Source organism: Silurus aristotelis, assembly GCF_946808225.1.
Source record: "Silurus aristotelis genome assembly, chromosome: 8".
NCBI classification, from domain to species: Eukaryota; Metazoa; Chordata; class Actinopteri; order Siluriformes; family Siluridae; genus Silurus; species Silurus aristotelis.
The window spans coordinates 28835608-28863107 of record NC_139581.1 but is presented as its reverse complement, the minus strand read 5'-3'; the positions used below and the strand labels follow the sequence as shown (position 1 = coordinate 28863107).

Sequence of the window (27500 nt, the reverse complement as noted above, 5' to 3'; positions counted from 1 at the left end):
AGAGGCAGGCCTGGACGAAGTGGGAAGATCCACGGAGGGGAGAGGGACAGGAACAGTGGTCACGGAAACCTCAGGAGCATGTTTAACTCGAACGAGAGAGAGTGAGAGAAACCAGACTCAAGAGGGTACCCATCCTAATCTGGGTTGCACCGAATGTCCATTTATTACAGAAAAACAACGTTGAGTTGTGCAGTGATGGTGATCGAATGCAAACTGTAGTCCTGAGTCAGTGTAGCAGACTGTGGATATTATCTACAGCCCAAATCCAAGTCCTCAGAGTTTCTGTTTTTACTCTGTAATTTCATAGATTTCACTTTAGAAAGTACTTTATTTATCTATGCTTGTGCTTGCAGCCACTATCACCTTCAAAGTAGTCCCCTTGGACAGCAATACAGTGCTTCCAGCATTCCTGCCACGTCTGGATTATGTCCTGGAAGTCTTTTCAAAGTGTCGAGCACCTTCTGTGATTTGCGCTGATCGCTGTGCAAAACGGCGTCTAAACGGCGACTTTCATCTTTGGGAAGAGGGCAAAGCCAGTGGCCAAATCTGGCGAGTATGGTGGGTGCGGAAGTGAGTACCACCCGTTGCACAGCTCCCGGTGTACACAGGATGATGTCTTGTGGCACACAGACTTATGAAGGTCAGTGTCCCTGTGACTGTGCACGCAGCCTTTTGCTCCCCTCTGTTGGCACGTATTGTGTCCAATTTTTCCAATTTTGTGCTTTTCTGGTCGAAATAGTAGTTGTCAAACTAGAGCCAGATACTGAGCAGTAGATACAGCCAATCAGAAATCAGTTTTGCCTTTCACTCGTACACATTCGATTTGTCCTCAAAGTTCAAGCAAGCATTTGCTCGATCTTTGTTATGTGTACTTTGTATGCTAGCTACTAATCAAAGTACACAGTAGACAAACCTGCTAATAAAATAATTCAGCCTTAAATCCCGCAAAGAAATATAATTATTATGTTGCATTAGAATTAAATAGTCCCCATTTCCTGTTATAATAAGCTCCATTCTTCTGAGAAGATGTTCCACCAAATTTTGTGGAGATTAGTGAGATCACATTCAACCACATGGGTGTTAGCAAACTCGTGTACTAATTACGTCCTAATTTACCAATTATTTTTTATTATATTATATTATACATTTCTATTAATTCTTTCATCCATTACAAACATACAAACATGATTTTTATTTATTTGTTTATTTATTTATTAATTAATTCATAGTAATTATTTTATTTATTTATTTAATGCATTCATTTGATTATTCATTTTATGTTACTTTGTTATTTCAGTTTACTTTATTTTATTTTAATCAACTAAATCTCCAAAAACCCATAACTTCCAACGTCGTTAGATAAAGGTCCTTAATTATAATTGCAAAGGAATTTGACTATTTGTGAAAATTTAAAATGCAAAAACCACAAGAATCATTCAAAAAATGTGTTATAATTGAATCATGTTTATTTTTGCTGCAGCTTTTATGCCCATTTTTTATTTGGTCAAAAACACGGCATTTCTTAATCTAACGCAAACTGAAAACAACTTGTGTGTAGTATCTGTGTGTGTATGTGTGTATTTTCTGTCCTGCACTGTTCTTGATGCATGCGTTAATAGAGAGAATTCTACTTTTTGGAGAACTTTGAGAGTGTGTGTGTGTGTGTGTGTGTGTGTGTGTGTGCATGCATACGGGTGTATGGCAGAAGGTCATTTATCCTGCTGTCTTTGAGTTTCAGTCTTTTCACACTCCATAAGACACAACACATTCTTCATCTCTCCGCTGTGCACACCGCACCAGTGTGCGTGTTTGTGCCTGTGTGTTTGTGTGTGAGAAGGGGGGGTAACATGTGTGTGTGTGTGAGTGTGTGGGGGGTGGGGCAGGGGGGGGGGAATATGTGTGTGGGGGGGTGCAATAGGTGTGTGTGTGTGTGTGTGTGTTGGACCATGACGGGCAGAAACCCCATAATCATGTTAGTCACGTTCAGGCTGCGGCTCTGCGGCAATGGCCTTAAATAAAACATCACACACACACACGCACACACATACAGACACAAACACACAAACACTGGACAGAGGGTCTACATGGTCTTCATTATTCTTTCTCTCGCTTTCTATTAGTTTCTCTCTTTTAATTCCTAAGTGATAGGTGCCTTCTGTTGGTTTCCTGCCTCCTTGGCTCCCCTTGTTCCGACTCCACCCTGACCATGACCCCTCATCACTGTCACCACCTGTCCTTAGTTATTAATCTTACTTCGTTTTGTTCGGATTCCTTTCATTCCGACTTTTAATGCAGCTTCATTCAGAAGTAATTGAGTGTACCTGTTTGCCGGTTTCCTTGCTGAGTGCTAAGAGCAAAGTCATCACCTTGTAACGGTGACACCATGTGACACCAACATCTTGCATTCGGGCCAAGGCATGATCTAGGCATGATCAAGTCATGATCTACCAGGCTTCAAACTGATTTGGAGGAGGCACAATACTCAATTTGTATAGAGCCAAAACATTGGAGCAAGTTTTACAGAATCAAAGGACATTGATTGAGTCTGGTACAAAAACAGCACAATTTGCCAATGATTCCTGGAGAGGTATGAACAGAAAGATCACCTTCTCATGCCTCAGACATGAACTGAACAATAGGTACATTTAGACACAGGTTCTGTCCAACAAGCAAAACATGTTGGTGCTGCCAACGGTGGTTTACTAGCCAGAGCATTTGTTTGACCAAGCCCCCAAATCTGGGGCACCAAATGTGCTGGGGGAGTGCGGCATTTGCATTTGGGGGATATGCAACCAAAGCACTGGATCTGAATAATATATAATCAGAGGTTACTGAGCAGAATGTCCACAGGGTACCATTTACCATTTCAATCTTAATCACCAGCAAACATGGGTCCATCTTGTAGAAGTGCTTGACCCAAATCAATTGGCTCTACAAAATGTCCCAGATGCTATGTGAATACATTGGTTTGTAATTGGTCTACAACTACTTTCGAACATGGACAATTAATCTTGCCCAACGTTTCTCAAAGACCCTACAATTCTAGGGTCTATATGTACCCCTCTATATGAATGGCTACACTGAAATGTTCTTTTGCTGGATACAACAGCAGGGGACTAAGAAGTAATCTGCCTACCTGGCCTACCTGAAGCGGGACAATAACATTCATACCATAGCTAAAAAGGCCCAGCAGAGGTTGTACTTCCTTCGCCAACTGAGGAAATTCAACCTGCCACAGGAGCTGCTGAAACAGTTCTACTCTGCCATCATTGAGTCTGTCCTGTGTAGATCTATAACTGTCTGGTTTGTTTCAGCTACCAAATCAGACATCAGGAGGCTACAGCGGACGGTCAGGACTGCTGAGAGGATTATTGGTGCCCCACTGCCCAATCTCCAAGATCCTTACTCATCCAGAGTGGAGAAAAGGGCTAATAAAATCACTTTGGACCCCACACACCGAGCCCGCTCTCTCTTCAAACTGTTGCCTTCTGGTCAGTGCTACAGAGCTCCGTCCACCAGAACAGCCAGGCACAAAAACAGTTTTTTCCCGCAGGCTATACTCGGCATGAATAATTAAAATATTCATTACTACACATTGTCCATTATAACTGTCACATTTGTACATAGAATCCAAATGGTTAATTTTTAAACTGTACACAAATACTGTACATTTATTTAACAACTTTTTTTACTCTGTATATATTGCATTATTCAACTGTCTGGTTTACTATTCTGTCAGAAGTACAGTATTCTGTACAGTATTCTGTCTGTACTTCTCCTGCACTGGAAGCTCCTGACGCCAAGTCAAATTCATTGTGTGTAAGCATACTTAGTAATGAAGCTGATTCTGATTCTGAAATCTACTGCTCTATGCCTTTCCACTGCTAACACCATTATATAAAAGAATTCACAACGCTGATAGACTTGTTCTGGCATATCAGACCTTGGTTCAGCCTGCTGTTGATGTTACACACCAGGCCCTCTGTGCCCACTACCTATCAGACGAAATCTGCTGTCCTAGATGACAGGGTCATGCGGTACAGCAGGCCACCATGAATTTATGTTTCTGGACACTGAAAATGACCCCAGCATATTGTCACATTTGCAAAGGGTCAGACACTGTGTAAGTGAATGTTTAAGAGGGAAACGATGTACATAGGCATAAGTCAAATGCAGAATAGTTTTTAATTGCTGTTCGGCAAATGTGTCTAGGGCAGTCAAACCTTGTACGGAAAGGCAAGTTGGAGGACCGCATGCTTTATTGGCTGAGGTAGAAAATGGAGTACAAACATGCCAGAATGTGGACGAATCCAGAACTATGTGGGGAGACTAAACCATCAGTCTACTTTTGTTCTTTTCTTGTCTGTGTCTATTTCACAGACCAGCATCTTTGAATTGTTGGTGTGTCTTGCATCTCTGTGTGTGTGTGTGTGTGTGTGTGGGTACCTTGAAGAACTCTTTGGTGGAGCCGGAATCGAGTGTGCCGTAGGCGATCTCGGTCTGCTTGGCAAGATCCTCTGCGCTCTCGATAGGAGATACCATTCTCTCCACAGTGAGGAAAGCTGCCAGGTTCGCCGTGTACGACGAGATGATGATGAGAGTAAAGAACCACCAGACCCCGCCCACTATACGTCCTGACAAAGACCTTCAAGAAAGAAACAGGCGTTAATTTCCAGTCAGAAAGCAGCTTCATATACGTAGGCAGCTTGTATGTTTGCTTTTTTAGTTGGCATAGGGATTTCCGTAATCCTGTTTCAACAACAGTTGTCTTTTTCGGACACTCAAGAAGCTAACGTCATTTATGATTTGCCTTTTCACACCCTTACAGGTACACCTACAGGTTTTTGAGTGGTGGGCAGAAACCGGAATACCATGAGGAAGCCCTCATGGACACAGGAAGAACACGTGAAACTTCAAAGAGACAGTAACCTGGTTGAACTAGGGACCCTGGAACTCTGGGTGCACCTTCATACCACCCAGGACTGATGATTTATTAGCTAATATATAAGTATATATGCTTTCTAGGTTGATAAAGTATTGGCCGCAGTTGTCAGCTAGAAGACATTTGGCATCCATGTTTTGGACGTGTTTAGCAACAATGTTCTGTTGAGTGGTATTTATACATGTATTGATTCGCTTTAATAGTTTTTCTTTCATGCAAATTTTTTTCTACTTTCCTTAGCATTCCAGTTTTTTCCTGTTAATCCTTATTTTTTATTTAGCTTTTTTTTAATTAGTTATTTTGTTTGTATATGCACACCAACCTGGCTTCTCTCTCTCTCTCTCTCTCTCTCTCTCTCTCTCTCTCTCTCTCTCTCTCTCTCTCTCTCTCTCTCTCTCTCTCTCTCTCTCTCCACATCGTCATCTCTTTCCCTCTGTAGCTGTGTAAATCTAATTAGGAACATCCTGCTGCCAAACTCTATTGATTTCAGAGGCTAAAATTAGAGGACACTTCAGTCTCTTTCTCTTTCTTTTCCCTCTCACTCGTTTTTGAAGAATCCTGTCTTTTTAACTTTTAAACATGGCTACGGTTGCTGATGCACTGCAGAGGAATTAACTAGCAAACCAAAAAAAAAAGATGATGAGGTAGACAGGGCAACACACACACACACACACACACACACACACACACACACACACACACACACACACACACACACACACACACACACACACACACACACACAAGCATAGGAACTTTTCCTGAAAGGGAAACAATCGACCACAGGGTCCCACATAAAACATCAAAACTTCAAGGAGTTCCCTAGGAGACACACAGAAGAACCTTGGAAGGTGTTAGATTCCCAATAAACATGGATCTTTACGTGAACCTGGCAACCAAGTCAAGATGTGACTTGACCATTAAATACTGCAAAAGCAATGCCTTATCTTTGGCTCAAGCAACAAAAACACATATTTCCCAGGTTGTTGCAGTTGCCGAGACTTTGTATATCACCATAAAAACAAGTGCAAAGGTTTGACCACAGTAGCCTTTTTTATACCATTTCTATGGTAACGGTGATCGGTGGATCAAACGGGGCAGAGCAATATCCAGATGTCTTCCTGCTCCCTACAAAACATGCAATTAAATTTGATTTGAATGGAGGATGTCAACATTGTCATCCATAGACCTTCAACATAGTGCACAAGATTGCAAATAAAAGCGGTTTTTGTCTTTTCCCCCAATTTGCACATTCGTCTATTACCACCCAATAGGAATCCTAAGGATGAGGAGGATGACCTTTTCTGAGACATGTCAAGACACGGTGTCAATACCAAGTGATTGACTTTTGAAGAATCCTGTCTTCACACACACTTGGCAAGGTGATCAGTCAGTGGTTAAGGCTGTGGGTTACAGTTGGAAGATCAGCGTTTGAACGCCACCATCGCCAAGCTGCCACCCTGGGTGCCCCTGGGCAAGGCCACATTATCTACACTATCTAACCTTTTCTGCAGTCATGAGCGCACAGATACCAAGCGATTGACTGGCAGAGAATAACGCCCCATCCCTTTCAGCATACGGCCATTTTAGCCCTTTGGATTCCTGAGATTTATGACTTTTTGAAGTTGAAACCCTTAATCTTTTGATGACACTTCTTCTTTTTGAAGAATCCTGTCCTAACTTGGGGAGTTGGTAGCTCAGTGGTTAGGGGGCCTATGATCAAGGGTACAGTATCTAGTCAATCTGCCTTTTTTTGCATTAATGAGCGAGCAGATACCTAGATTACTTGCCTTAATCTTTTGATGACAGAGTAAATGTCTCTCTTACTTTTTATCACTCATATTTGAAGCATCCTGTCTATACACACAGGCTCTGGGTTGCTGATCGGAAGGTTGGGGTTCAAGCCCCGGTTTTGTCAAGCTGCCACTCTTGGGGTTCTTGTCAAGACCCTTAACTCTTAGTGCCCCAGGGGCGCTGTATCATCTCTGACCCCATTATCCTAACATTGCTGAAATATGTGAAGAAAGAATTTCACTGTGCTCTAAACTAAATGTGACAAGTGTTAAGCATCTACATGTATATTGACCTGAAGTCACAAGTTCACCTACATGTTTTTTGCGATGTAGGGGGATACCGGACAACACTAAGAAACCCAGACGAGAAAGAACATGTAGAACTGCATAGACAATCAAACTGGGAACACTGGTGCTGAGTGCACCCCCATCACCCCTCATCTAAAGATGTCTTGGCAAAAACATCGTGTAATTTTATGTTTAGGTTTAGGGCTAGCCTGACCACAAAATGTTGTTTCTCTACTGCATTAGGCGGTGCTATCGAAAAGTTTTGAGACTACCTCTGTTTACAAGAAAGTATTAAGTTACAATCTACTATTACCTACACTTACACACTAATACCTTCAAAATAGTCACCTTGCACAGCAATACAGTGCTCTCAGTGGTCCTGGAATGTGTCCTAGAAGTGTTCTTTCCAAAGCATGTCAAGCACCTTCTTGATTCATGCTGGATTTCAGCAATGGTATAGAAACGAGAGAAGAGGTCTGAAGTCTGCAGGAGCCAAATCTGCCGAGTAGGCTGGGTGCAGAAGTGAGATCATGTTGTTTCACATCTGAGGAGAGCTTGGTGACAGGGCGGTGTTGCCTGTGACTGTGCGTGCAGCCTTGTGCTGCTATCTATTTGTGTTTTACAAAACTGGACTCGTAAGTTTTTGATAGCACCTTGTATCTCTATCGTATCCAGCAGAAAGGTTAAGAATGTTGGATTGTTTTCTACTGCATTTGGCCAGGAGATAAAACTAAAGGTTAATGTATTTTATGAGGAGATATGAGGACTGTCTGAGAGACAACACTGCCCTAAAATGCTCTTTTTGATCAAAATGCAATCTAGCAGAATCTGACAAGTCAGCAACTGTCCCCCCTTACCCCACCCTCCATTCCCGATACCCATACCGCTCAGGTTCTACCTATATCAGCAAGGAAAGGGCTTTCAAAGCATCCTGCTCATATTTCAAACAGTGCATGGTCTACGTCTGTTACAGTGTAATCCTGATGCTGTTATCTCTCTTTTCTTCCTTTATTGCTTTTTTTCTCTCCTTTACTGCCCTTTCCTTCATTCAGTCAGCAACAGAGTAATACAGACGGCACTACCACAGAGAGGAAATGTTGCTAAAATAAGCAGAAGGGTCACAACAAAGAGTGACAGAAAGTGAGAGAAAGATGGAGAGCAAAAGCGGAAAAAAAGATAGAAAGGAGGATGAATCGATCTTTCTTCTCTTTCACCTCAAGTTGGGCTTGATGATGGAAAATCAATTTAGCACTGCCACTATCTCCACTTCCTCTCTCTCTCTCTCTCTCTCTCTCTCTCTCTCTCTCTCTCTCTCTCTCTCTCGCTCACACACACACACACACACACACACACACACACACACACACACACACACACACACAGGCTTCAATGTAGCTAGCTAAAGTACACAGCACAACCTGCTGATGAAGCTAACTCGAATGCTAATGTTAGCGTGTTTGTGTCAGTCTCTTCATGAATGGTATGTACTGTAGATACATGCTAGGCTAATGTTCCCAAGTTCTTAGCTTTCATCTATCTATCCTTTCACCTCTCTTCACCTTGTTTTCTCTTTTCCCTTTCCTCACTCTTTCTTTTACCCTAGCCTCTCCCTCCTTCATTTGCTCTCTCCTTTACCTCTATATTTGTTTGATTTTTCAATCCTCCCATTTTCTATGCTTCCCCCTCTTCACTTTTTTCTTTTTTCCCTCCCTCCTTCCCCTCCTTCTCCTCATGACTGTTCTAATCAGTGTGAGACTTGTTCCAAACTTTATCCCTGCAGATTTACTGTTCCTCCTCACTGAGTTTTGTTCCAAATGTTCAAAGCACACTGATCTGTCAGAGTTAGTTTTGGGGTTTGGTGATCAGACAGTGTGTGTGCATATGTATGTGTGTGTTTGTGTGTGCATGTGTGTGTGTCAACAGGGAACATCTGTCCTCTCAGGGACCTTATTACAGATTAAGGAGAGTACAGAAACATAGGTCAAACCTCCAATGTGCTTTAAAGTGCAACCTCGAACAGTCTTTTGCTAAGTGTTTTAGCTGTAAGCTTTGGTAATTAGCATCTGGTTAACTGCTTTGCTGTCAGAACAGTGAGGTTCAACAACTAGCATTAGGCTAGCAGTAAAGTTAGTTCAGTCATGAGAACTCGGGTTGACGATAGCAAGAGTTGATTTATAGGACTTGAGAGTAGAGAGGTTTGGTGAAATGCTATGCCACGATAGATCTGCTATGCTGCTTCTCTTTAGCAATAGCTAAACCAATCAAGTCACAGATAGAGTTTTATGGCTGTACTGGACATATAATTCTTGTTTAACGTAGTATATTGCGGTGCATAATGTAAGCTAATTATAATATATAATAATATAAACTACATTAATGCGTCATGTTCTGCCTAGCATTTATTTACCTTTATTCATCTTCTCGTGACTTAAAATGCTTCATTATTTTTGTAATGATTGCGTTAATACAACTGAAGGTTAAAAATTAAAAAGGGCCCAGCAGTGACAACAGAGTTTGTACTCATGACCCTCCAAACAGAAGTCCAACACTGTAGACACTGAGCTACCACTTCTTGTCATATAGCTTTGCTTCACATGTGTATTGCAAGGGGCCCCGTGGGAATTTGTTCCTCTCTTGATATGCCGTGCCACATAAATGTTCTAAATATAAATTTTTTTATTTATTTTTGGGTAAGCTTTGGGTCAGCGCACAGTAGGAAATGGATTTGTCAAATGGATGTGTTCTCAATCCTGCTCCCTACGTCAAATCATCACTAGAACATTTAGTGTTCAGTCGATTCTAACAACAAATGAAAATACCCTGAAAGACCATCAGATCTGTCCCCATAGGGACGTGTCCCAAACCACACATGCTGTTTGCTTCAAGAGTTACCTTCAAGAGTCAAATCATCACTAGAACATTTAGTGTTCAGTCGATTCGAACAACAAATGAAAATACCCTGAAAGACCATCAGATCTGTCCCCGTAGGGGTGTGTCCCAAACCACACATGCTGTTTGCTTCATGAGTTACCTGGGCGTGAAGTCGCAGCCCTGTTGCATGAAGGCTCCGAGGCTGAACCACAGGCTGTTAAAGATGCCAAACTCATTGGGTGGTTGATCGGCGTCTGGTTCTTCGTCGGCCTCGTCTCTTTTCCACTCGTATGGACTGAAGCGGCTGACTAGGAAAAGCACAACGCTCACCCCGATGTAGGCGAACACGATGCACATCCAGATCTCGTAGGCCAACGGGTCGAGGAATGAGAACACCCCCGGCTTGGACTTCTGCGGCTTTTTGATCATGATCGAGATCCCAAGGCTCATGAAGGGTTTGGAGAAATCGATCACTTCCTCCCTCACCAGGGTGATCGTTAAAGGAGCTACCGCAATCTCGGCTTTCTGAGATGAGACAAGGGGGAGGGGTGTGAGGAACAAAATCTATATATGTAATGCTGTTTGCAATTAGCTGGTTAGCTTGATAACTAATCTGACAAGCAATTTCTGTAACCGTCCATTAGCATTTTAGCTAAACAAACGCTAATACAAACTGAATTATTGTCATTCTGTCAGTTATTAGCTTGCCATGCTGTAAGATGAGTGAACACTTGTTTATATAAATAATATATACAGTATAATATGTATAAATTAATCAATTACTCAAATGTTTGATAACTATGCTAGTTGCTTTATTCCATTAAACATTTTAAATAGCAGCCATATCCCTAGCCATGTCTCAAATATTCGGTAATGCACCCAAACACACACAAATAGTAAGTTGCATTAGCGTATGTACCCTGAAGAGACCCATTTCACCAACCAAAAAGAACATCAAAACCATAATTTTTCTGCGTTGTCATTTTTAAATCGCAAATCCATGCTAAGATGCTAAACCAAAGATGCTAACTGTGCAGCATTCTTTTTCATTGCAAATGAATGCAATTAAATGCAGTAATTTTGATGAAGGAATAACGGACAAGCTGTTTGTCACCAAGCAAGGCAAGAAAAAAGAGAGGGAAAAGGAGAAAAAGGAGAGTAAGAGATAAGGTAAAAGAGAGGTGAAACAAGAACGTTTCCCCTGCAGGCTTTGGAGGCCTTAGGCCAGGTGTTCTTTTCCAAAAGTGTGCGTTGGAGCAGGTGGGGAGCTTCACAGCTAGCATTCACAGACAGAAGGCTGCCAAACACTTCCCCACATCTGTGACTGTATTTCCTCCGCCTGTTTTTTCCCCCAGACAACCAATTTTACTGGCTTCTTCATCGAAGTAATTAATGACACAAAACAGCACAAATGCACAGGGTGGTCCTTATGTAATCTCTGCTAAATAACAAGCACATCTGTGGTAAATTAATCTGTGCTCTAATTGGACCTAGACTTATTTTTTTGTACATTGTAACGGCAAACCTATTTTCCCAGGGTACATTATTTTCCAGTGCCTCAGGCCCTACATTCTCAATGTACTATGATTTCTAGGTCCCACAATGGATTTATAGGCCCTATGTTTCCAAGGCCCAATGTTACCTCTCATGTGATATCAAGATACAATGTTTCCCAATTCATATATTTCCAAAGTCCAATTTTTCCCCATGTTGTATGTTTCCAAGGTCCAATGTTTCCCAAGTTGTATGCTTTTGAGCCCTAATGTTTTCCAAGTCACATGATTCCAAGGTCCATTACATCCCAAATTGTTTTATTTCAATGTCCAGAGTTTCCAAAGACTTAGAATTACAAGGACCAATGTTTCCCAAGTTGTATGTTTTCAAGGGCTGTTTTTAAAGTCACATGTTTCCAAGGTCCATTGTTTCCCAGATTTTATGATCCCAAGGGCCAATGTTCCCCAAGTATTATGATTGCAAGGTCCAGTGTTTTCCAAGTTCTATGTTTTCAACGTCCAATTTTTCCAAGTCACACGTCCATTGTTTCCCAAATTGCATGATTTCAGGGCCCAATGTTTCCTAAGTCTTATGTTTCCAAGGTCTTATGTTTCCCAAGTCTAATTATTCCAAGGTTCTATGTGTCCCTGGTTACTTGTTTTTGAGGTCCTTTTCCAATTATCTGTCTAGGGTTAGGGTTAGGGTTAGGGTCCTATATTTTAATAATCCTCTGTTTCAGGGGCCATTTGCTCCTTTGATTCTTTCCAACGTCCAAAATATTACCATGGTCCTGTTTTCATAGCAATGCTCCTCAGTTCATATATTTCTAAAGATCTTTACATGTAAATGCAGAGTGACTTACAGAAGTGCTTCAAAGTCTTTATCAATAAATACTTCATGATCTTTGTTTACTTAGTCACAGTCAATCAGTCTAAAGTCTAATTTCAAACGTCATACATTTCCCAGGTCTTATGTATACTTAATTCTGATGTTTTCCATGTACTTGTTTTTTCGATGTTAAATAATTGCAAGGTCCTATATTTTCAAAGGTCTTCTGTTTCCATTGACCTGTTAATCCCAGGTTCTATGTTCTCGGTGTAATTTTTACATGCTCTGTATATTGAGGAACTTATTTTTCCAGGGCCTTGTGTCTACTTGGTTCTCAGACTATATTTCCCAATTCCTGCTACAAACTTCCTATGTTTCCAGAGCCCTATAATCCCTGTATTCTAGTGTTTCACAAGTTCTCTACTTCCAGTGACCTGGGTTTCAAATTGTTTATCTTTTCAAGGTCTATCATCTCAACGCTCCATTTTTTTCAAGGTCTTTTAATTCTGATTTTCAATATTTTATGTAGCTTTTATAGGATAAAAAACAGACAGAACTTTGTTAAATGATGCTAGATCCAAAAATCCCCACAGTCCCATGTTCTCATTTAAAGTCTGGTTTAGAAAACCTGAATGTTTTCAAGACCCTATTTTCGATGTGTTTAAGAATATAGGATGGCAACAGGGGAATTTTTGGAGTTTTTAACACTACCCAACAATATTTTTTTAGCATTTTCGGTTTTTTTTTTACTCTCTTTGGGATTTTAATCACCAAACAGTAACTAGTCATGCAATGTAGTCATGCAATGAAGCTGAATTCTGTACATGCCTAATGGACACAAACACAGACAGAAACACACGGACAGTCGTACCCCGTACACAAGTTCCCCCACCATCCCGTTCCAGATCTTGGTCTCTGGATCCCTTGCACCATACTTCCCATCTGGAACGATGGAGATTTTGTACTTAATTCCGATGTGATCAGCGATTTCAGACGCCAGATCCACGCAATATCCCTCGTACTGATCGTTCCCTTGATACAGCTCCCAGTTTTTTTTCAGCATCACATATGGTCCTTCCTAACACACAGAGAAGAAAAAGAGAATACAAAAATACAACTTGCCATTAATTAATACTGATAATGTTACAACTTCTCTATAACTGCAGGGTCATTGTGAGAGCCTCTAGTGATGATGACCAGAATAGCATTTCTAGACATCAAAATCAATACAATATCAAGAATAGTCGATCATAAGTGATGATATACTTGGGCCATATAGAATATATTTAAAGTGTCAAAGGTGTTTAATAAGGTTGAGGTCAGAGCTCTATAGCAGGAGATCTTCCACTCCAAACCTTGTAAACCTTCATAGCTTTGTGAATTTTAGTGCTGGAACAGGTTTGGGTCTCCTAGTTCAAGTGAAGGGAAAATTTCATCCAAAGACATCCTATAAAAAGTTGTGGTAAAAGTTTGAGGAAAAAAACTATTTGGCTGGAAAAGTCAGCTGTCCGAGGACTTTTGTCCATATTGATGACCATACTGCGCTCTGGAAAGTTTTTTAGTTGTCAAATTATTACCCATTTTACAGCAATATAGTCTTACAGAAATTCTAGAAGTTTTTCTTTTGCTTTTACGGTTTAATGCCCTAACCTGTTTGCACGAAATGCTAGCTAGGCAAGACATTGTGTAGCCGATGCTCTATGGCTATGTTTCCCACAGTTGCCTAGCGACATCGTTCTCACGACTTTTACCACTTAATCGGCGAGCGTGTATAACGCCTTCACCTTTGGCGCGTCAGAAAGCACAAATTGAACACGCCGTTATGCTCGAGAAAAGGTCAGGATTAACAGGAAAATGGCTGCGAGTGGAAAGGCTGTTTATAAATATCACATTCGCAATATTGTTTTCATGCGTGGGTGTGTGTGTGTGTGTGTGTGTGTGTGTGTATGTATGTATGTATGTATGTGATAATAGATTAATAGGGACCAAGTGTCCCCATAATGATAGGAACATCTGACAGTTCTAAACAATTCCTTTTGTAGCTTTTTATTTTTTTTAATAAATGTTTCAATTTTTTGTGCAGAATTTGTTGCAAAAAAGAGCAAAAAAGTTACCAGTTTCAGTTTCTTAGGTTAAGGTTTGTTTGAGCCTGAGCATTAATTAGCTGAATTAGTAATGATGTCAATGGAAAGGTCCTCGCAAAGGGGGTGTGTGTGTGGGTGTGTGTGTTTGTGTGGCAACCTGGGATTGTGACAGAAAATAATGAAAACACAACGTTGAGGTGTTGCTTTCAAACTGTGCAGTAATTATAGACACACACACACACACACACACACACACACACACACACACACACACACACACACACACAAACACATGCACACACACACAGAACCTCCGCAGCATGCCGCTAATGCCTCTCTGTGTGAGATAAAGGATGAAATGTGAGGCCGAAAGAGAAGAGATGGCAGGAGGGAGAGAGCGAGAGTAAGAGAGAAAGACAGTAAAAGACAAGAGAGACTGATTATTCTCTTTAGATGGTCATGACATGGTGTGTGTGTGTGTGTGTGTGTGTGTGTGTGTGTGTGTGTGTGTGTGTGTGTGTGTGTGTGTGTGTGTAAAGCATAAAAATAAAGCTAGTTTGCCTGTGTCACTGTGACAACCTCCATTAAAGTATGGTCATTAGGTTTGGTTTGGACACACACACACACACACACACACACACACACACACACACACACACACACACACACACACACTGTGCTTTGCTTTATCTACATCATTTGAATATATTGCTAGTGGGTAACAACAAATGTGCATGAACAAACATGACTTTTCATTTACTAACCCAAGAAAAGTGGGATGGCTGATAATATATTGTAAAAATAGAAAGTATTGGGACATCTGATAGAACGTCTTTGGATACGGGAACATGAAAATTTCCTTTTACTTGAACTACAAGACCCCAAACCTGTTCCAGCATCACTCAAAGTCAGCTTCATGAAGATATGCATTCCATGGGTTGCTGTGAAAGATCTTCCTGCCATAGAGCTTAACATGGCACCTCATTGAAAGACTCTCTGAGGATTTGAGAATTAGAATTGTTGCTCTCCACAAAGATGCCAAGGATGTAAGAAGATTGGTAACTGAGTTACAGTTTAGTGGTCAGGGTCATACAGAGGTTTTCCCAGACGGGGTTCACTTGAAACAGGACTCACAAGACAGTGTGCTGCAGCATTGCTTTAGAGGTTTCAGAAGCGGAAGGTCCACTTATCAGACCGTACGCCGCACACTGCACCACGTTTGCATGAGCGTCGTCCCAGAAGGAAGCCTTTTTTAAAGCTGGTTTACAAGAAAGTCCACAAACAGTGTGACAACCTGTCCAAAAGCATGAATTACTAGAACCATGTCCTGATGAGACTAAGATGAACTTCTTTGGCTCAGATGGTGTCCAGCATGTGTGGTGATGCCCTGGTGAGGAGCACCAAGAAAATTGTTCCTTGCCTACAGTCAAGCATGGTGGTGGCAGCTCATGGTCTGGGGCTGCATGAGTTTTGCTGCTACTGGGGAGCTGTGGTTCATTGAGGAAAACCAACATGTACTGTGACATTCTGAAGCAAAACATGATTCCCTTCCTTCAGAAACTGGTCAGAATGGCAGTTTTCCAACATAATAACGACCCCAAACACACCAAAAAGATGACAACTGCCTTGCTGAGGAAGGTAAAGGTGATGGAGTAGCCAAGTATGTCTCCAGACATGAGCGCTATTGAGCACCTGTGGGGCGGTGGGGCATCCTCAAGCAGAAGGTGGAAAAGCAGCATGTGTCTAACATCCATTATGGAGGAGTGGAAGAGGATCCCAGCAACAACCTGTGCAGCTCTGTTTAATGCCATGCAGGAGGATTAGGGCAGTGCTCGATAACAATGGTGCTCTCACAAGGTTCACACTTTAGACACAGTTTTGACATGTTCACTTAGGGTGTACTCACTTTTGTTGGCAGCTATTTTGACAGTAATGGCCGTATGTTATTTTTAGAGGACAGTACATCTGTACTGGGCTGTCAAAATTAACCAGTTAATAACGCGTTAATGCAAATGTAATTTAACCGCACTAATTTTATTAACGCGCAATTACCACAATGTAGATATCTGTTTGCCCATTTTATTAAAAATATTACTTAATAAATAAATATAAAAGAAGCGCAATTATAACTTTCTTCTTTATTGGCGGTTGGCATTCTTAAGTAGAGCATTAACGCCATCTACTGTGGTAATGGAATAGAGTCTTATATCCCATTTCCCCAGACCAAAATACTAATTTAAGGTAAATTTAGAACAGATAAAAATGTGTGATTAGTTAAGGGTTATAGGTTAGCATTTCGATGGGTAATAGGTAGTTTCAGATACAATGAAACCATTTTACCACCCGAAACGTTGCTGTGCAGGCCACGTCCCAAGTTTTTTCTCACAAGCCATAGCTAATGTGAGTCGAATTTTACTAAATGCAGACTACCTCAAGTCCAGGGTACCCCTGAGAGGCAAAAACTGTGACAGAAAGCAAAATCAAAACCGTTTATGGCTGGTCTACTTTCTTTTTGCTCTCAGACTGCTTTGGGCAGATTTACACCAGTCAATGATTTGCATTCTGGATTTTGTTACAAGAGGTAAAAGGGGCCTTTTACTGGTCAACACAGTGAAAATCTTACTGCACATATCCCAGTTATGTTAGGAAGCTGAGGGTCAGACATGATATAGCTTCCTGGAGCACAAAGGGTTAAGAGCTGTGCTTAAGGGTCCAAGAGTGGCAGCTTGGCGATACTTTGGTTTAAACCCCTGACCTTCCAGTTGGTAACCCAGAGCCTCATTTACTGAGCTACCACTTTCATATTTTTTGGGGATTTTTAAATCCAACAAGGGTAGGTCCAACAGTTGTAGAAGCTATAGCAGTGAGTCAATGCAGAAAGGTATGGTAGTAACTTGGTGGTCCTGTGTATTGAACTCATGACCCTTCTGATCAGAAGTCCACTTCGGGCCAGGTTGCCACCAGGTTGTTGGGCCGTTAAGGAAACACCCTAAATCTTCAGACTGTTTAGTTGTTTTTACAGCTTGGAAACAACTGCCAATTATCTTCAAACGTGTTGTGTACCTTGCATTGTCGCCTTTACAGACTATAAATCCAATAATCCAACACAGTATCAGCTTCTCATTCAAAATTATTTCTCCCCGAACTTACGAACATTAACGATTGTAAAATCAAACACCGTCTCATGAAACAGCAGTGAGAAAAACACAGCTCTGGTTTTCTAGAAAAGGTTTTGGTACTGTGTAGTACATAAAGTCCTCATAATGCACACATTTTGAACCAAAAACACATCACAATGCTGAATTTGTGGAGGTTGTGTATTTAATCAAATCACATTTCCTACAGTCTTTGTATCTCTGCATCTTTATGAATATTTGTGTATTATTAATATTTGTGCATTTGTGTGTGTGTGTGTGTGTGTGTGTGTATGTGTGTGTGTTTTAAGACTAGCACAGGTTTGTTCGAGTAGCTCACATTTTCTTTACTAAAGCTGTTTTGTGTGTGTGTGTGTGTGTGTGTGTGTGTGTGTGTGTGTGTGTTTTGTGTGTGTGTGCAGCTCACATTTCCTGCAGTAAAAACTGAATGTGAGCCTGTGTCTCATGTTTCCTGCAGTATTCTTGTTTTTTGTGTGCCTGTGTGTGTGTGTGTGTGTGTGTGTGTGTGTGTGTGTGTGTGTGTGTGTGTGTGTGTCTTTTTCCTGAAAGTGTATGTGTGTACCTTTCCCAGATCAAATATAACATTAGCATGACAAATCAATTAATTCAATTAAATAATTTATAAAGCAATGGATGTATAAATTATAATTCAATTAAAAACAAAATAAATAAATAACCAGAAACATTTTGACATTCAACTGAGAGAAATCTGAATAATTACCATTAAAGTTATATAACTTTATATCTATTATGTAACTATGTTCACTATGTAACTACATTTTATTCATTCATTTAAATAAAAAAAATGTATGAGGATTTTTTACATTTTTTAAAATTGCTTTATCGATTTTTTTAATAGCTTTTTTGATTTTAAAGTTGATTATTCAAGATACGAAGTGGCACAAACTGGCAAAAAGTTATATAATATATAACAAAAAAATATATATAATTTGATTTTACTAATGGAATTAATTTTAAAACCATAAAATGATGACGTAGCACAACCTCTAAATCCGAGGTCCTCAACCACTGGGAACTGAGGGAAAAAGATTACACTGCATTTTTTTCTGCATGTTGCCCTTTCAGGGTCACTCTCTAAATTTACATAGTGCAGTCTGAACCACCTGGATTTAACTAAGCAAATAAGTAAAAGCCTTCTACTGGATAATAACAGCTCTGATTTAAATATTTCGGATGCAACAATATATTTAACAAATGCACTGAGTGCCTTCGTATTTCTTCTACATGTCAGAGGACTTATGCTGTGGTCCTAAAAAGATGTTACTATGTTTCAGAAGGGTCAATTGATTGGCCTGCATTGTGCAAGTCTGTGGGGGCAGTGCTATTATCTGGGGTTGCTTCAGTTGCTCAGGTCTAGGTTCTTGGGGTTTTTTTTTCCCCATGATGGCACAGGCATATTTCTTCCAGAATTAATCTGGCTTAAATTGTGAAAGATTGGTTTAGGGAGCATGAGATATAATTTTCACACATGGCTTGGCCACCACACAGTATAGATCTTAAACCAAATGAGAATTTTGGGGATGTGCTGGAGAAAATTTTACCCGGCAGTCTGAAAGAATTTATGCAAATTTGGACAGAAATAAATGTGTAACAAAACAAAAGAAAAAAAACTGGTCAGGACCTTTGTAATAACTTACCCTAATGAACCACTTTTGTATATATCTTCGCAAAAGTCTTCGCAATTGTTTAAGCAACTGATTTCTCTAAAATTCAGTAATTTTAAATTACTAACCTAAAGACGTGTTGTTCAGAGGAGAAGTAGTGAGTCCTGGCAAGTGGACTTGTGAATTTATCATGAAGAGGTTGTTCAGAGGTTCTTCATCAGTTCTGCCAAATGGTGCGTGGAAATTGCAGCTGTTAAAAGGTAGAGTAGTTTTTGTCGAAATTCCAGGGCTATAACTGTCAAACAGTGTGTCCTCTAGTCTGATCCATAATAAAATGCGAGGAGAAACCAAGTATAAAGATCTCCTGGCTTAAAAAAGATTTAGAGATTGACATGACACCAAAGTGAGGGGGTATAAATAGGCACGAAAACTCTGTCAAACATGTTTTTGGTCCTCGTTGTCCAGTGAACAAGTGTCTGTTGCCCTTCAGATTTAGAAAGCTGAATTTGTCCTTCTCTGTGGCAGACATGCTTGACAGTGAGGAGGGGATGGGGAAGTTAAGTGGAACCTTGTCTGAAGCAGTCACGTCATGCAAGCCTCATTGAATATAACATTGAATCCCTCTGGCATGGTACAACCTCATAAGGTGTTTAAGCACAAGACAAAAATGATGGTGGAGTCACACAGTGACTGGAACAGAGCCAATGTGCCTGTGCCCAAAAAAAGAACATGGGTATACAATGGGTACCATTTTATCAAGGTTACCATTTGAACCTTGGGCATCTGCATTGACCAAAAAGGAGACAGAGGCTTTGTATCTCACCCGTCAACTCACTGATATCACCAAAAAAATGTCTTGCCCAGTTGTTACAGCAGTGCCAGCAGGCTGTTTGTTGTCCTTTGCTTCTCTTTCCTGATTTCTCTGTCCCCCATTCGAGTGGCAGCTGCTAGTTTTGGACCATTTAGTCCCAGGAGATAGAGAATGGTGGTATACCATTACTCAGTGCATTAGTCACCCTGTACACCACCTGGTAGGGGCTCCACTGCATGGAGGGTGCCAATCACCTGGTTGGTACCTGAAATTACAGCCCTATAACTTGACAACACTGTGATCCATTGGCCAGGGGGAGCTGAATGCAATCTTTCCTTCACACTAGAGGAGATATCCAGTTGGTGGCAAGAAGGTTCACAGCTTGTGTTAGTGTGTACAGTAAAAGGTTTTCAGAACCTTTTACAAAACTGGGTTTACAAAACCCAGAACAACTGTCTAGAAGAAATCATAAATTGAAGTTTGTAGTGTTTAAATTCATACTATACTAGGATTCCCAGGATAGATGTCAGTTTCAGTATTTTGCCTAACACTAATAGGACCAAAATGATAGAGAGTCATTAGCTAATGATAGGTGGCAATAGTTAATAATAAATAGAAATTCCATGTACGAGTTGAGTGGATTTCTTGGGTAAACCCTTGGTTTAAAGATGCACTGAAACCAGCTCCGGCACATGTGTAGTTAGAATGAATGTCCATTGTTTAAAAGTTTAAACACCTCTGCTTTTAGGAATCATTAAAAGTGTAAATTGGAATCGCACCCCTCTGGACAATATAGCTAATCAACACCTGGAAACTGACAACACTATAAAATGATAATGTAACACGGTAAAACTGACTAACTCTCAATGAATGGGTGTGTTATGGACTCCTGTGCTCAGTATACTCATAATTTGTCAAAATCAGATTAAGTAAAGTCTATAGCGCCTATAGCGATCTATCCCTTTCATTATGAGGTGGGTGGTATACATAGACTGTACCACCACTTTCTCAAAGGTTTTATTAAAAACCCATTTTATTTGAATATGATCAGATTAAAAATGATTGTGACTATACCTTCATTTATACAAGACCCCTTATATTTTCCTAAAACTTCCATTCAGAACTTTATGGTACAGTCTCTACTCAGAAACTCAGCTTTTTCTAAGCTAGATCAGATAAATGGTGGTAGAGACTATACCTCTCTATATGTTGCAAACTGTACCCATAACTGCTTTAAACAAAGATCAGACAATATGTGGTACAGACTAGACCATTATAGACCTTCCTATACCTTCCATTCAGAGCTTGGTGGTACAGTCTATTCCTCAATTCTTCAGGTTTGCCCAAGCTCTCAAGCTTTCGTTAGTAAGATTAAATAAAGTTTGGTACAGAATATACCTCCATATACCTATATCTGTTACAAACTGTACCCATTACTGCTTTGAACAAAGATCAAATAACATGTGGTACAAACTACTCCATCATAGACTTTCCTGTACCTTTTATTTAGAGTTGGTGGTACAGTATATACCCCAGTTTGTTAGGGTTTTTTTGTAATATCAGATAAAGCATACTACAGACTATACAATCTATGCCTTGATCTTTGGCTCTCTGTTACAAAATATACCCATACCTGCTTTAGACAAAATCAGATAAAATCTGGTTCAGACTATATACATCCTTATACCTCCGATCAGGGAACCAACCCAAACCACTCTTAGTGCCGGTCCCAAGCCCGGATAAATGGGGAGGGTTGCGTTAGGAAGGGCATCCAGCGTAAAAAAATGTGCCAAATCAAACATGCGGAGGATCCACTGTGGCGACCCCTGACGGGAGTAGCCGGAAGAAGGTTTTTTACCTTTGTATACCTTCAATTTCAGAGCTTGGTGGTACAGTCTATACTCAAGTTCTCAAGCTTTAATTAGCAAGATCAGATAAAGCATGGTACAGAGTATATCCCTATATATCCCTGATACAAACTAAATCAATACCTACTTTAAACAGGACCAGATAAAAGGTGGTTCAGACTACACCAATACCTTTCATACAGAGCTTGGTGGTAGAGTCTATTCCCAAGTTCTCAAGCGTTTGTTAGCAAGACTATATCATACATATATATATATATATATATATATATATATATATATATATATATATATATATATATATATATATATATATACATACACCTTTACATTTATTTCTCAGTTAGCAAACTAGACCCTCCTTATATCCTCCTATACCTTCCATTCAGAGCTTCGTGGTACAGTCTATACCTACGTTCTCTGATTTCAGTAAGCAGCTTTTAATTCTTTTTAATATGATCAGAGAAAAAGTGGTACTGACTATACCAATATACCTTCCAATACCTTCCATTCAGAGTTTGGTGAAACAGAGTATACCCAAGGTCTCATGTTTTTCGCAAGATAGATCAGATAAAGGGTGGCACAAACTATACCATCATCCATTTACTAACTCTTGTTGTGTTACAAACTGAACCCATACCTGCAAGATCAAACATAATGTCTCAAATTTGTGGTGAAATGTCTACCTAACCAAACACAAGTCCATTTTCCTTTCTTGTCCATCTCATGTGCCTCAAAAAAGACATTAAAACCAAATGAAAACACATGCTTAACAAAAAAAAAGTTTGCAAATATTGTGGGGTTTTTTTGTCCATGTTGTAAATGAGTAATGTCAGCATCTACTTTGGGGGGCATCTTGTATCCTGTGTTTCTCTCACTGTCTGAGGATTGGATTCTTCAGCAGCGTTGGCAGAGATGAACCACCTGCTGAAGTAAAATTCTCCATCGCCTTAAAAAAACGTCAGGAAAAAGAAAGAGAAGAGAGAGAGAGAGAGAGAGAGAGAGAGAGAGAGAGAGAGAGAGAGAGAGAGAGAGAGAGAGAGAGAGAGAGAGAGAGAACCTGCTAAGATACATTCATGTACGGCCTTTCCTTAGAAGCGCTGAGCTTCTAAGTATTGCCTAGTGCTAGCATGGTTAGCATGCTTTATTGTGTCGCTGTGCTTTAATTCATTTACTGCCATACATTAAATATATTTATATAAAATTTTAATTCAAAATATGCTATTTTATTTAGCAAAAACTGTGGCAATGGAAACATTGACAACTTTCAGAACTGGCTATAATTAGCATTAGCATAATAAGCACTTTCTGGGTTAAAAATTTGTGTGCACTTAAAAAAAATGCTAAATACAAAATTTATTTTAAGCTCTATGATTCTCTCTCTTTCTCTGTAAAGTAACTGTGTGTGTGTGTGTGTGTGTGTGTATGTGTGTGTATGTGTGTGTGTGTGTGTGTGTGTGTGTTTGTGTGTCGCTTTGTGTATGCACGTGCATTACCATGATGGTGGTGACGATGACTGTTCTGTTCTCCCCAGCTGAGCCGTTTCCTCCTGCTAGCTCACTTTGCACCAGTACCAATTTATCCATGTCATTCCAGTAACCGATCTGTCAACACACACACACACACACACACACACACACACACACACACACACACACACACACACACACACACACACAACGAAAGCGTACGTGTGGGTTGCTTAGTCTGCTTGTATATTTCTACATATAGTTTAAATACTGTGTGTGTGTGTGTGTGTGTGTGTGTGTGTGTGTGTGTGTGTGTGTGTGTGTGTGTACCTTTTGTGGACCATTGCTCATCATTTCAAACACATCCATAGTGTAGTTCACTCTGCGGCCATTCTGATCAAACTGAATGTTTCCTGTAAGACCTTCGATCCGTACCTACACATTGCAAACACCATGTCAACTCCTTTACCTCACATGTTCCCAGCTGGACACTTTATGGACAAATGTTTGTGGACACCTGACCAGAAGATTGGTCTGTGCTTCCTTTTGAACACACTGTGACTCTTCAGGGAAGATGTTCCACTCAATATTGTGGAGATTTTGTGAGATTTGCGGAGCCACAAATGTGTTAGCAAAGTCAGGTACTGATGAAGGTGAGGTGAGGAGGCCTGGGAGGCTTTGGAAAGTATATATAGCTGGCATTGTGCACAGGAAACAGGTTTGGGGTCTTCTAGTTTAGCTGAAGGTAAATTTTCCTGCTCCCAGGTGTCCCAATACTTTTGTCAATATATTCACATTCTACAGTGTTTTTTTTTTTTTGGTTATAAATTACCTCTTTTTTTGGGTCATGAATGTTTTTTTGGGTTATAAATTACATTTTGTTAACACATATTACAATAACCCATGCTGTCAAGAAATACCTGTTTCAAGGTGCGCTCCATGTCAATGCCTTGGTTCCACGGAGCTGCTGGATTGGCCAGACAGTCTCCTGCATTCCCACGACGCGTGATGTCAATCTTCTGGCGCCGAAGGTTCCGGAACGCTTCGGCCATCACCAGCACAGCGTCGTAGGTCAGGGAGGACGTGTACTGAGGAATATAGACCAACCGTGAGCTTTCTTTCTTTTCGTCTCATTTACTTTCAATTGGTTTTTAGTTCAGTTTTTAAGATGACTATATTCAGAGGAATGCTACCTAATTTGACCACTCAAATCTTGTTGGATGAACTGAAAAGCTACATGATCAGACAAAAAAAATTAGATCCCAGGAACCATCTTTGTTGCAACAGTAGAATACAAATAGTTTTCTTTGGATACTGAGGTAAATGTTATGGATGGGTTTTTTCAAAAGTATACTAGTTGTGTGTGTGTGTGTGTGTGTGTGTGTGTGTGTGTGTGTGTGTGTGTGTGTGTGTGTGTGTGTGTGTGTGTGTGTGTGTGGGTAGCGTTCCTGCCAGATAGGGAAATGGAATTGTTGTTTTCATTGTGGTTATTTGGTTATTGATCGTGCTGTATAACAGGCAGGCCAATAAAGGTGAAAGCTCAAGCCAACATAATTAAATAAATAGAGATGCAGACAAAGAATGGAATGGGAGATGGAGTAAGAGAGAAAGAGAGAGAAAAAAAACGTTATAACTATTAAAGAATTATAGATAGAGTGACATTTTCCAACCAATTTTCAAACTGATTAAATCTTGAATGAATCGCAACATTGCTCGTCCATGGAAGTACCACACTACACACCAAATGAGTTTTCTATTACAAGCTAAAGGCTTTGTTACAGAAGCATTCTAGCTTTATTACAGATACACTTGATGGAAAAAAAATTGTGAAAAAAAAACCTTCAACACAACACACACATTTATTCACGAATTCCTTTCTTTACTCAGATATAAAAAGAAATAAATAACAAAAAATCATTTTTAATCACTAAACTTTTCTTCTGTGCCAAGTCTCAAACCGAGCGCTAAAATACGGCAATTAAAACCGTCCGTGTGGAAACAGAGCAGGAGTTCCGTTAGATGATTTATTTGATGATGATTTGTTTAAAACACCACAATTACTTTCAAATATTTTACAAGAATATTTTGTCTTCATGCTCTATGTTGAGTTCAGTTTTACTAATAATAAACATACATTTGCATAAAGCCTCCATATTTGTTAATGCCCATGTTGATTAGAGTATTAAATACTTTAGGTATTAATTTATGGTACATTAAGAACATAAAAAAACGTGCGATTAAGGTGCGATTAATCATATGTTAACCTAATTGATTGACAGACTTTATTTCCACACTTAGATTTATATTGCCAAATAAAAATTCAAATCTGCTCTAAATGTCTTTGGAAAGCTCTGAAATGTAAGATGGGGATTTGGGTCCTATTTCTGACTAGATTTAGGAAAAAAGTTTCTTTGCTAAAGGTTCAGTTTCTTGTGCTTTAGGTTCCTAGGTTACATTTCCTGTGTTAAAAAATCTTAAAGTTCAAATGAAGTTTCTGGGCTTTGGGCCCTGGGTTTAAATTACTGTTCTTATATTTCTTTGTTGAAATGTATAGGTTAATGGAAAAAGGTTCTTGTTAAGTTCTATGTTCCTGAGCTAAGGTTGATTTATTGATGTTTTTACGCATAGTGTCCTTGACTAAAGTTCTATGAGATATTCTAGGATCCTTATGAGATTGTGTTGCTCTGATAAAGCTGCTAGGCTAAAATATCTAGGATAAAATTTCAGTACCTGGGGTCTTGGAGATTGTGTTTTATTTTTGGGGAAAGTTGCTGAAGTTCATAGGCTTAATTCGTGTGTTTTCCTCTATTAAATCTCCAAAGCTCTTAATGTGTATAGGTTGATCTGCTAAAGAACTTTGGATGAAGTTTTAGGCCTATGATTCCAGAGCTTAGGTTCCTTAGGAAGTTAAAGTTTCAGGGACAAGGGGAACATGCAATAAACTTTCTTTGTTTTGAAATCCAGGGTCACAGGTCTACTGAAGTTGCCAGATGCTTAATCCCTACTACAAGGTTCGACCACCTTTTCAAGTGACTCCTGCTTCCTGTGTTTTTCTTTTTCTTTTTTTGATGCTATGTGTGTACCTTGGGTGGGGTTTCAGAGCCTGGGTATTCTCTCTGGTCGAGTTTGTTCCAGCGCTGCATAAGTTTGATCACCATCGGCTTACTGAAATCCACCAGCTGGAACCCAGTGACATTTGCTCCACCGTGCATAAAGCGCTCGAGAGACACGTCCTTAAAGCCCTGAGAAAGAGAGAGAGAGAGAGAGAGAGAGAGAGAGAGAGAGAAAGAGAGAGAGAGACAGGCAAAAGAAAAAGAAAGGAATATGTTTACTTGGGTGACTCTTCTCCTACATACATACATACAACATACAACCATGCATTAAACATATCCTTCTTCTTCACACACATTTTATGAGGACACACTGACTAACCCCCCACCACTCCCCACACAAACCACATCCAGGCACTCACCAGGTTGCCGATGATGTAATGATAACCCTTCACATGTTTTCCCACACTCACCACCTACAAAAGATAGACAAATACACACTGTTACCGAGACAGTGGAAGTGACCCATCAGACAGCGATCATACAAAAGGGACTAGAAAGAGAGATATAGAAATAAAAATAGAGAGAGAGACAGAGAAAGAGAGAGAGAGAGAGAGAGATAGATCTGCAGTAATAGTTGTGCAAACTTCGGATTCCTGTTGACGATACCGCTGAGCTACTCATACCTGTTCTAGATAGTGCCAATCTGTTTATAAATGCTTGAACATCTAGGTACATGATTTACATAGCTCTACTCACTCTTCTTAAAATCTTCAAAATGCTTAAAAGTGCTACAATGTGCTCTGTCTGTTTATATATGCGTATAGATAGCTCCAAAATAACTTCCATTATGCTTGAGGTGCCTCTTTTTGAGTTCTAGATCAATTCAAACTGCTCATACTAAGACTACATCCCTCCAAATGCCTAATTCCTGTTCTGGATATCTCTGTTCTAGATATGTTTTAGCTTCTAATACCCATTGTGGGAAATGCTAAACTTTGAAGACACACTTGAACATTTCACTGCTTGTCTTGACATCTTCAAACACCTCACACATGGGTTAGAAATTCTTTCAAAACTTTTTTGGGCTCTGGACCCCTTCTGTTAATGATATCGCCAAATTCCTAATACCTGTCCTAGATAACTTTGAGCTGTTCATACCGGTTATATACATACACTCGTATCTACAAATCTTAAAGCAGTTTTATACATTGACACAAACTGT

The 27500-nt window shown here is 40.0% G+C and overlaps 1 protein-coding gene across 7 annotated transcripts in view; it reads right to left on the bottom strand.

Annotated features, from left to right (window-relative positions):
• The window catches only part of gria4a (glutamate receptor, ionotropic, AMPA 4a), a 60448-nt gene that overhangs the window by 8174 nt on the left and 24774 nt on the right, over nucleotides 1–27500 (bottom strand). For 6 of the 7 annotated variants that reach the window (XR_014534750.1, XR_014534751.1, XM_083549013.1 and 3 more), the window contains exons 5-12: nucleotides 26698–26751; nucleotides 26309–26467; nucleotides 24146–24313; nucleotides 23556–23660; nucleotides 23253–23360; nucleotides 13088–13294; nucleotides 10055–10419; nucleotides 4447–4645 (exon numbers count right to left, since the gene is read on the bottom strand). Coding sequence is in view for 5 of the 7 variants with exons in the window: in XM_083549013.1 (XP_083405139.1) it covers nucleotides 4447–4645; nucleotides 10055–10419; nucleotides 13088–13294; nucleotides 23253–23360; nucleotides 23556–23660; nucleotides 24146–24313; nucleotides 26309–26467; nucleotides 26698–26751 (1365 nt within the window). In the remaining 2 variants the exon portion in view is untranslated. Of the gene's footprint in view, nucleotides 1–4446; nucleotides 4646–10054; nucleotides 10420–13087; nucleotides 13295–22070; nucleotides 22706–23252; nucleotides 23361–23555; nucleotides 23661–24145; nucleotides 24314–26308; nucleotides 26468–26697; nucleotides 26752–27500 lie in introns of those variants that run through there. The other variant, XM_083549017.1, reaches the window with a different exon arrangement.